Source organism: Echiichthys vipera, assembly GCF_963691815.1.
Source record: "Echiichthys vipera genome assembly, chromosome: 13".
Lineage (NCBI taxonomy): Eukaryota > Metazoa > Chordata > Actinopteri > Perciformes > Trachinidae > Echiichthys > Echiichthys vipera.
The window spans coordinates 24,913,002-24,925,224 of NC_139838.1; the positions used below are offsets into that span (position 1 = coordinate 24,913,002).

Genomic DNA, 12,223 nt, shown 5'->3' on the forward strand with positions numbered 1-12,223 from the left:
CTATCTATCTATCTGTCTATCTATCTATCTATCTATCTATCTATCTGTCTATCTATCTATCTATCTATCTATCTATCTATCTGTCTATCTATCTATCTATCCATCTATCTATCCATCTATCTATCTATCTATCTGTCTATCTATCCATCTATCTATCTATCTTTCTATCTATCTATCTATCTATCCATCTATCTATCTTTCTATCTATCTATCTATCTATCTATCTATCTTTCTATCTATCTATCTATCTGTCTATCTATCTTTCTATCTATCTATCTATCTATCCATCTATCTATCTTTCTATCTATCTATCTATCTATCCATCTATCTATCTTTCTATCTATCTATCTATCTGTCTATCTATCTTTCTATCTATCTATCTATCTATCCATCTATCTATCTTTCTATCTATCTATCTATCTATCTTTCTATCGATCTATCTATCTGTCTATCTATCCATCTATCTATATATCTATCTATCTATCTTTCTGTCTATCTCTCTTTCTTTCTATCTTTCTACCTATCTATATCACTCTATCATTCTTTCTGTTTTCTCTCGGTGTATTTGTAAATGATTGATTGTACCAGTTACATTTGTTTCCACTGTTTTTTTCTGGTTGTAAAGCTACAGTGAAGTCATTCAAACGTCTTTTTTAACCACTAATTCTGCTCAAAATAACCCCAAACCTCTGCAGCAGCATGAGAAGAGTCTCTACACAGAAAACAAAGCACCAACAACGTAGTTAGTGAACCCAGAGTTTATTAAAAGAGTGTTTTAAAGACTTACCTACTGGCCCCTGTACCAGCTCCTCTCATAGTAAAGTCCATTCAAGTGGATTAAAGTCAATCCCAAAGGTAGGAGCCCATTGGTGCTTTGTTTTCTGCGTAGGGACTCTTCTCATGCTGCTGCAGAGGTTTGGTGTTATTTTGAGCAGAATTAGTGGTTAAAAAAGACCTTTGAATGCTTTCACTGTAGCTTTAAAACCAGAAAAAAACAGTGGAAACAAATGTAACTGTTACAATCAATCATTTACAAATACACCGAGAGAAAACAGATAGAATGATAGAGTGATATAGATCGAAAGATAGATATCATGCTTCTCATGCTGCTGCAGAGGTTTGCTGTTATTTTGAAGCAGCATTAGTGGTTAAAGACCTTTGAATGCCTTCACCGTACTGCCCCAAGCTAATCACTGTTAGCCACGTCAGGCTGTTAGCGACTCTCCGTTTATCGTTCATACAGGAAAAAAACTGTCTCGACGGCTTATTTGATGTTTGTAAGTGCGGAAAAAGCCCCTGGGATGATTTTACGCCTGAATTACACTTTAAAGGGGAACATATAGGGGACGGACCAGAAATAGAGGAGTGAACGTAAAGTTTACGATGGTTCAAAACGTGTTAAGATGGCGGATTCTGCAGTTACATCTTTGCGCCAAAGAGGCCACTAGAAACAACGCCTCTCAAATCTTACGGGTCGTGACTTTAAAACACAGCGTTCTCTCGTGGTTTCCATCAGACGTGCCAGTGCAGACTCTCTGCTCTCTGGACTTTCACTCCATAACTTCTTTACTCGTCTCTAATGTTCATTGTCTCTGTTTTCTGTACATAAACATTCAAGGCTGAGTGAGTTATGGACGGAGCAGACGCGGATGTGAAGAGCGGCCTGACTGAAGCGACGCAGCCTAAAGACGACAGCAGAGGAAAGTGGAAAAAGGCTCAGCGGCAACAAAGTGCAGGTGACGCTGCTGCTTATGTTTGTGCGTAAAACATTCACATTTTAATCTCGAAATACTCCCCGAGCTGAGCAATATTTACATTTATTTATGCTTAAACACTTTCACATTTACTCCACAGATTAAAAACATTACAACAACAACTGATGAATTATGTTTTATTGTAGATGAAGTTTGTAAAGTAAATGTAATCAGAAGATTTTCCATTTGGTTATAACACATTTGCAGGACGAGTGTTTTCATTTCACTTTCTACTTCGACCAGTTTAACCAGTTTCCCAGGAGTGTGAAACGCAATTGACCACAAACAATGAGGAGCACGCAAAACGACTAAAGACTGACACCAAACGACTAAAGACAGACACAAAAAAGACTAAAAACAGATGCAAAACACCACAGAAACATGACAAAACGACTAAAGACAGACACAAAACGACTAAAGACAGATGCAAAACACCACAAAAACATGACAAAATGACTAAAGACTGACACAAAACACAAAAACATGACAAAACAACTAAAGACAGACACAAAACACCACAAAAACATGACAAAACGACTAAAGACTGACACAAAACACAAAAACATGACAAAACAACTAAAGACAGACACAAAACACCACAAAAACATGACAAAACGACTAAAGACGGACACAAAACACCACAAAAACATGACAAAACGACTCAAGACCGACGCAAAACTATCACGGGTATACTGACAGCTGGACCATAAAGGCAGGCAGGTTAGAAAGGTGCGTCAAAAATGTTTATTATAACAAAGGGGGCACACAAGTAAAAGCAACAGGTGGCTGGCAAGGCACGCGGGGGAACTCAACCGCCAGAAGATGCTCAGGCTTGGGGTAAACTCAGGAAACGAGGCAACGAGGTACAAAGAACTGAGAAGGCACACAAAGAACAACATCAGCACTTGTTGGCAAGACTGCAGCAACACTCCCTAGGAGAGGAAGGTCAGCTCTACCGACAAGACAGACTTTGGCAGGGGAGCAGGGCCGAGACCAGGTGTATATGTAGAGGTGGTGCTGATTGAATGGCTGCAGATGTGCCTCGTCAGCCCCGTCAGCCCAGCCCTGCAGAGGGGGAGGAACAAAGAGGCAGGGCCAAACACCGAGACACAGAACCCTCACACAAAACACCACTAACACATGACAAAACAACTAAAAACACACAAAATGACCACAAAAAAATGACAAAATGACTAAAGACAAATGCAAAACACCTCAAAAAGTTGACAAAACGACTAAAAACAGATGCAAAACACTACAAATGACTAAAAACTGATGCAAAACACCACAAAAATATAACAAAACAACTAATAGTAGGTGCAAAACACCTCAAAAAGTTGACAAAACGACTAAAAATCAATGATTTTATTCTCAAAATACACTTTTTCAGTTCTCATGGTTGTTGAATGTTAGTGATGGAAGAAATATTCTGATCCTTTACTGAAGTTAAAGTTTCATTTAAAGTCTTTTAAAGGTATTTTAAGTTCCCCTTTAAGTGTTTTGACCCTGACTAAAGTAAAGCAAAGCTCCGGAGTAAACACGCAGCTGCCGTCTGTTTTTGCAGAGGAGGGATCCAAAGTGTCTGAGGAGCCGGTGTCTGTCTCCCCGGAGCTGAGCAACTGGATCAAATCCAACGCCAAAGACCTCAAGATCTGTCTGACAGACCGCCGCTGGGCCGCAGAGGTGGTCAACGACTTCCGAGACAACCTGCTGAAGTTCCTGCGGAGCAACGGCGACCAGCCTTTCTTCCAGTCGGCGGACGTCCTCACCACCGGCAGCTACTTCGAGAAGGTCAAGGTGAGGTCATGCATGATATTTATACTTAAACACTTCAACATAAACATTTACTCCGCAGATTAAAAACATTACAACAACAACTGATGATGATTAATGATGTTTTATTGTAGACGGATTATTTAAAGTCAGTGTAATTAGAAGACTTTCCATTTTGGTTAAAACAAATTTGTGGGACATTTTGAGGAACTTGTGATTGAGTGTTTTCTTTCTACTTTCTACTTCTACTTTGACCAGTTAGTAAGTAATGTAATTGACTGCAAACAATGAGAAGCACGCAAGCAAACGATCAAGCAAATGACTAAAAACAGATGCAAACACCACAAAAACATGATAAAACAACTAATTACAGATGCAAAACACCACAAAAAGATGACAAAACGTCTAAAAATGGATGCAAAACACCACAAATAACTCAAAAACAAATGCAAAAACATGACAAAACGAATAAAAACACATGCTAAAACCACAAAACGACTAAAAACAAAACTGTGTGAGGACGGAGAGAGAAGAACGGCGTAAAAACAGCCTCACTAACGCGCGTTTGATTTTAGCGCGGGAAAAGCCGCCGCCGACGCTCTGATTTCTCAGCAAAGCAGCAAATACAAATGCTTTCATTAGTGGGTCACGTGATCAATCGCCATTGTTTAAACTCGCTCTTTCACGGATTGTTCCTAAACAAATAATCAACTAAATGTAAATTACACTTTTAAGTGTGTGGAAGACAAATAAACCGTCTCTGTGTCTAATCTCAGATCCACTCCCCCGATGAGTTTGACATGATGCTGAAGCTTCAGGCTCCGTGGCGCCTCGACATGACGAAGCTCGACGGCGGCCTCTTCTACCGCCTGGACCTCACCCGGCCCCCTCGCAGCCCCATACAGGCTTTCCTTCTGGAGAACAAGCGCACCCTCTCGTCGAGCAGGATCCTGAGTGAGACCTTCCGCCTGGTCCGCAAGTTCCTCAAGACCTATAAAGGTCTGGTCCCCTTTTATCTGTTGTTGTTGTTGTTTCTCCTTCTACTGTCGGTGTCTGGAGATTTTATTTTGTTAATCCCACTTTGGGCGCCAGATTAACTGTTTCCACGTCTCCAGTTCCCGACGAAGGCTTTCGCTGGGAGGTGAACAGGAAGCGACTTCACTCTCCGGCTGTGACGTTGTCTCTGTGCAGGAGGGAAACCAACAGTGACGAGGTGATCTCTGTGGACGTGGTTCCTGCTCTGGAGGTAAATCGCTTCATCTGTAAATGTGTCGTCAGGAGGTCGTTTAAATCTGGAGAAATAAAATACTGATGAACGTGAAAGCGATACACACTCAGCGGCCACTTTATTAGGCACACCTGATTCTTGATAAAGAGTCAGTGACGAAACGACTAAAAACAGATGCAAAACATTCCACTTTGTACTGAAACGTCTTTTATATTTTTTAATCGTCCTCCTCGTCCTTTCTGTTCTGTTGTAGCCAGCAGCCAGTTCACACCAGCAATACGCCGCCAAAATTTTAATTTTTCTTCTTCTTCTTCTCGTTTTTTATCTTGAAACCCCAAGAAAACGGCGGGGCTCACTTGGCAACAATAGGCGACCTGATTGGTGAACAACACTCAACACTGTTGTCGTACTGGCTACACGCCAACGTGGTGTCAGGCCTGGCGAAATGAGGACTCAGATGCAGTTAGAGAACAAGTATGACAGGCTTTTATTCTGAATCTCTTGTATCTCCTTCAGAAGATGAGACAACAAAACGGCTTTAAAACTCTACCTCGTCAACAGACAGAGGATAGACAAGAAAACAATAAACGGGGCTAGAAACTGAAATTCGCTCCCGAAGAAGGAGGTGAAACCAAAAACTCTACACTGGTCTAATAATGAATAAACTAAGAAAAGTTACACCAACAGAAAATCACTCTTGAGGAGGAAAAGGACAAAAGGCTATAAAGTTATCTACTCTTCACTGTGCTGAGGATAATTACAAAATCAAAGCGCTCCACAAGGAGGGAGGAACAAAACAAAGGGCTATGACTATCTAGAAAAAAAAAGGGTTCTCAACTGACCAAAAACTTTATCAAAATCAAAATCACTCTTCTTCAGAGGTATACAAGGAAACAGAAAAACAAGCAAGGCAATACTTATCAATTTACTAGGCAACTCTGTGGCAAGGCTGTGAAACGCTGGAGCTTCATGACACGACGAAATACTCTGGCGACGAGACAGGGGAAGACAAAGACAATATATACACCAGGGAAGGGAGCACAGGTGGAAACAATCAGGGATTAGGGGAGACACCAGACCGGTGACACAAGAGGAAGGGCAAGTGACCTGAAACGAGAGAAGAGTTACTTTTCAAAATAAAACCATGAAATTCACAAGACAAAAGGCCCAAGACAGGACATTCCTCACCGCGGTGTGACACATGGCAGGTAGATCGAGAGTTTCACCCGGCAATCACAAAAGTTATAGGTGCCAATTTCATGCCCTGGTTGTAACTGTTCGAAAAACCTTTATTCATCCAAGGGTTTTATTCAGTATCTTCACTCTGTTATTATATTATTCACGTTCCTGTCATGAACGGTGCGGGGAATAACTCCGAGGAGCGGGACCCAAATGCAGACACGGACACCGAGTGAGATTTAGACGAATATTTAATAGAAAAACAAATAAACAATACCCAGGGTACGGAGAAAACAGGTACGGGGTCCGGGTGTAGGCGAGGAAGAACAAACGCGGGGATAAGGAGAAAAACACGAACGGGTGGTGGACGGACAGGAACTCTGGGAGGGAAACTAAAAAGAAATAAAACAAAGAAAAAATTAACAAACAGTGCAACACGGAATGAAAACATGAGCATAAGAAAATGGGAGCCAACCAAGAGAGACACGATACCAGGGAAATGCGAACAACGGTCTGGCGCCGAATGTTGGCCACATCCGGCTTTTTATGCAGTAGGCACTGATGAGGGGATGAGCCACAGCTGGGCGGGACCACGCCTACGAGCTCCGACAGGCAAACACAAAGGGAAAGACACAAAAGGAAGAGGGAAGAGCCTGACAGGACAGGGATCCTGACAGTTACACACACTCACACACACACACACACACACACACACACACAGGACCTATATACATGCAATTAATGGAGAGATGTCAGAGTGAGGGGGCTGCTATTGGATCGGCGCCACACCAGGTCAGTGCTCATGTCTACACGCATAAATGCACTGAGCTGCTGCCGTGTGATTGGCTGATTAGACATTTGCGTTAACGTGCAGTTGGACAGGTGCACCTAATAAAGTGGCCGGTGAGTGTATGTTCGTCAGTTACCGTTCTGTACTTATGACACATGGCGTTGGTACATCGGTGTCTAATGAAGAGAGGTGGGGCGCTCACAGTATCATGGTAATGAACGTAACACCCGTCCTTGGTCCTGTGCGGAGGTTCACTCCTCTCAGGCCTGGCCGCCCGCTGTGCGTAACGGTCCGGACGTGGACAACTGGCTGGGAAAGAAGGTTCGCCAAGAAATCCGAAGTTTACCGTGCTACTTCGTACCAAAGAGGCTCAAAGGACGAAACATCAGCGAGGACGCCAAAGGTGAGAATAAGAAAAAGGACAGGTTGGTCTTGAGCTGAAGGTCGCAGTGACACGCAGGACGCCTCTTTGTGATCAGGTGTTTGTGTTTTATTTACGGGGACATGAAACCGTCATCGGGTTGTTTTGTGTCTTTCCGTCACAGAGAGTTGGAGGATTTCTTTCTCTCACGTCGAGAAGAAAATCATCAGGAGCCACGGGAACAAGAAAACCTGCTGCGAGAGCGGCGCCACCAAATGCTGCCGGTGAGATTTACAGAAAGCGCTTCACAAAGGCAGCTGATAAAAGTTTAAACACTCGTTATGAAGGGTTTTCTAAATTGTACTTGATGGTTTACTAAACATTTATAGTTCAGATTAATAAGAAGAATGTTTGGGTTGCCAGGTTGTGAAAAAATACCTTTAACTGACAATTTGACCAATTATTTCTAGAAACGGGCTTCAGATAATCCATTTATTAACTTATTAGACGTACAACTTCAGACTTGATATTTAAACACCTTTATTAATGACTACCGTATTTTCCGCGCTATAAGTGCACCTAAAATACTTCAAATTTCTCAAAAGCCGACAGTGCGCCTTATAATCCGGTGCTCCTTATATATGGACCAATTTTGAGCCACAACAGGTCTCGCAACTACGGTGAGCAGCCACCGACTCTATTTCCCCCGTAGAAGAAGTAACGCGCGGTGCATGTTGAGATATATGACTGCGCGAATCGTGCCGTTTCATTTCCATGTGTGTGTTTGTGTAAAGAGCCCAAAATGGCTCCTGTTAAGAGACACGCTTACGACGCAGAGTTTACACTCAAGGCCATCAGTCACGCAGTAGAACACGGGAATGGAGCAGCAGCGAGAGAGTTTAACATGAACCAATCAATGGTGCTGAAGTGGAGGAAGCAACAAGACGACCTCCCCTGACTGTTGTGTTGACGTTCCCTTTAGAGCAGCTCCATCTAATGGATGCAGAACGTAACCCCAGCCTCGACTGTAGTGTCTGTTCTATGCGCCTTATATGTGAACAGAGTTTCAAAATAAGACGCTCATTGAAGGTGCGCCTTATAGTGCGGAAAATATGGTACTTAATAACATTAATATCTGCAGACTTTGTGGCTTTTTAAAGATGAACATATATGAACGTGTTACCAACATGAATAACTGCTTTATTACAAATCAGAAAGGATGATCACAACCTGGCAACCCAAACATTAGACACAACAATATGAACTGTTAATGAAACAATTACGTATGACTTATAAAGGATGCTTCATTTAAGAAACTTAAAACAGTACATACTGTAAATAGAGTCAACATAAAACAAGTTGTGATGATTTTTAATCTAAGTTTGTATTAATAGTTTGTCTTGAGCCCTTTTACACTGAAACATCTCGTCCTCTTCTCCTCTCCGGCAGGAAACAGTGTCTGATGCTCCTCAAGTCTCTGATCAAAGGCCTGAAGCAGCGTTTCCCCAAAGAGCTGGATCACCTCTGCTCGTATCACGGGAAGACCGCCTTCCTCCACACCCTGTCCATCAGGTCGGACATCTTTACTTTTATCAAAACATCGTTATTATCGTATAAGAGGTGGAACAGCAGCCCTGGTAGCTGTAGAAGTGTAATAAGTAGCTTCAGGTATAACAGCAGCACTGACGTGTGGACATGTTGAATCAGTGGTTGTTAGTATTTATTATTATTATCGGTGTGTGTTGTCATGGATGGATCACTGAACGGGCCCAGACACCCATAAGGTCAGGGGTCCTACGTCACAAATGTTGCTGAAAAACACACAAAACAATCACAAATAACCACAAACACACTCAAAACAACTACAACGACCCATAAGGACTACAGAGATGCACAATGAGCATGAGGAGATGCTAAATGATTGACACAAATAAATCAAAAACATACACACAATGACTACAAACAATGAGAAGCACGCAAAAAACAACTAATTACAGATGCAAAACAACTAAAGACCGATGCAAAACACCACAAAAAGATGACAAAACAACTAGAAACAGATGCAAAACACCACAAAAAGCTGACAAAACAACTAAAAACAGTTGCAAAACACCACAAAAACATGACAAAACGACTAAAAACAGTTGCTAAACACCACAAAAAGATGTCAAAATGACTAAAAACAGTTGCAAAACACAACAAAAAGATGACAAAATGACTAAAAACAGATGCAAAACACCACAAAAAGTTGACAAAACAACTAAAAACACACAAAATTTGACCATAACAAGATGACAAAACTGTGAGCTAGTGTGTCTGGTGTCAGGGTGGGGGCCTCCTCCGTGTCGGTGCCCAGGGGCCCGTTGTAGAAGTACAGTATCAGTGTTGATTGGAGCAGCACTGGCTGTAAAAACCACTAACAAGCATCAGCATCATCGTTTCTCTAACGCTTTCTGCCCCGTCAGGTTCGAGGACTCCCTGTGGCCTCGCCAGCAGCTCCCCGCCTGCTTCCTGCACCTCCTCGGGGCACTGGAGGCCCACGCTCGCACGGGCCTCCTCCCTCACTTCTTCGCTCCCAGCTGCAACCTCTTCTCCTCGACCGTCTTCCCCCGAAGAGCGCTGGTTTTCCTCATCGACGCCCTGCAGGAGCAGAGGAGGGCGGGGCTGCCGCTGCTGAGGCCCCCGGCTCCTGTGGCCCCGCTCCGACTAACGAGTCCTTCAGGAGACGACTCCTTTGACGCGCCCGCTGATCAGTCGTCCATAGAGACTGCAGTTTACTCTCTGGACACCGCGATGGTGAAAAATCTGGTCCTTTTGTTCGGTGTGGCTTTAATTTGTGTCCTACTTTGTTTGTAAGTGATCTGATAAAAGATGCAAAACACCACAAAATGTTGACAAAAAAACTAAAAACAGATGCAAAAAAACACAAAAAGGTGACAAAACTACTAAAAACAGATGCAAAACACCACAAAAAGTTGATAAAATGACTAAAAACAGATGCAAAACACAAAAAATTAACAAAACGACTAAAAACAGTTGCAAAACATCACAAAAAGTTGAAAAAACGACTAAAAACAGATGCAAAACACCACAAAAAGTTGACAAAATGACTAAAAACAGATGCAAAACACCATAAAAAGATGACAAAACAATTAATAATAAATGCAAAACACCACAAAAAGTTGACAAAATGACTAAAAACAGATGCAAAACACCACAAAAACTTAACGAAACGGCTAAAAACAGATGCGAAACACTACAAAAAGGTGACAAAACAACTAAAAACAGATGCAAATCACCACAACAACTTAACAAAACGGCTAAAAACGGATGCAAAACACCACAAAAAGATGACAAAACAATTAATAATAAATGCAAAACACCACAAAAAGATGACAAAACAATTAATAATAAATGCAAAACACCACAAAAAGTTGACAAAAACACTAAAATCAGATGCAAAATCGACAGAAAGTTGAAAAAACAATGCTGCTAAACTGCACGCTGCGTATTGTTGTATATTGTATAAACCTACGTTTAACCACGATGTCTGTTGCACTCTGTCACATTTAGTTATTGTCTGATTTATTTTATGTTAGCTTTATTTTATTTGATTTATGTTTGTATTCTTATTGTTAGTCTGATCCTTTCCCATCTTTGTATTGAAACTGTTGCACAATAATTTCCCTCTCTTTATAAATAAAGCTTCTTGAATCTTGCATCAGTGACGGGAAACGACGTCACACTGGAGTAAATGCGGTGAAACAGGAAATAAAGGAGATTATTCCTCATTAATTGAAACTGATGAGAGACTTTGTCAGACGTCACCTTCTCTGTTGTGATGAAGAAGCTTTTTAAACAAAGATTTAAGTGATTCAAACATGATTATCCTCATTTTTACCTTCAACGCAGAGTGTTTTAAAATGCTTTAATGTCTTAATAAGTTCTTTGTGTGAGTCGTGTTTATAAATGTTTAAACGTCTGAATTTCAGTGTTGGTGTTGTTTTTATTATTAAAGTCTTGTGAAATATAATAAATAATGAAATATCTTCTCTTTGTGGAGTAATAAGGAAAAAAGGATGTTTAAAGACAAAAGCAACAGAGAAAACAGGTTATTTAAGGTTAAAACTAATGTTTTAATGATGAATGACGGTTTTTGTTCTTTCTTTTCTTAATTAGTGACGTTTAATAGTTGTTTAAAAGTTGTGTAAAAGTTGTTGAGCTCTAATAATAAACTAATAAAGTTTGGGCGATGATTCAAACTCATGATTTAAAATTGCATAATTCCTTCACACGATGAAAATAATCTCTTTATTTTGTGTTTTTGAATTGATTTAAATGTTTATTATTTCACAGAAAACACTAAAAAAATGATTGTTAAAAAATAAAACATAAAAAGAGAAAATTACAAAAATAATTGAAACAAAACATGTTTTTAAATTCACATAATGGAAAAGGAGTCAGAACAAGTATCTGTAATTTATTTAATCCTACCCTTCTCCTTAATTATTAGTTTTCAATTATTTATAGTATATATATATATATATATATATATATATATATATATATATATATATATGAAATAGTTTATAATATATTAATCACAAATTATCTTTACAACAATATATAAATTATAATTAAATATGCTGAAATATATTTCTTATATATTTATTATATATTTATCATCACTTATCTTTAAAAAAAATGTGTAATTAAATGTGAGCATATTTATTTATAATTTATAATAATCATCACTTATCTTTACTTTATAATTTTGGCATATTTATGTATATTTTATATTAATAACCACTTATATTTACTTTATAACAATGTATAAATAAATGTTAGCATATTTATTTATTATTTACAATTTATTAATCACAACTTATCTTAACAACAATACATTAATTATAAATAAATATGTTGAACTATTCATTTAGTATTTATTATATATTTATCATCACTTATCTTTATGAAAAATATGTAAATGGAGCATATTTATTTATTATTTATAATAATCATCACTTATCTTTACTTTGTAACAATATATAAATTAAATTCAGCATATTTATTTTTTATTTATCATTTATTAACCATCACTTATCTTTACTTTATAAAAAATATACAAATTCAGCATA

At 39.5% G+C, this 12,223-nt stretch overlaps 1 protein-coding gene across 1 annotated transcript; it reads left to right on the top strand.

Annotated features, from left to right (window-relative positions):
- Positions 1 to 1,617: 1,617 nt before the first annotated feature.
- On the top strand, positions 1,618 to 9,941 carry LOC310955401 (cyclic GMP-AMP synthase; the record flags this gene model as incomplete). The annotated part of the gene is made up of 8 exons (XM_083925220.1): positions 1,618 to 1,736; positions 3,319 to 3,551; positions 4,304 to 4,526; positions 4,643 to 4,773; positions 6,974 to 7,127; positions 7,270 to 7,369; positions 8,535 to 8,657; positions 9,551 to 9,941. The coding sequence occupies exons 1-8, from the start codon at positions 1,631 to 1,633 to the stop codon at positions 9,939 to 9,941; spliced, it is 1,461 nt and encodes a 486-aa protein (XP_083781346.1). The 5' UTR covers positions 1,618 to 1,630.
- Positions 9,942 to 12,223: the final 2,282 nt, after the last annotated feature.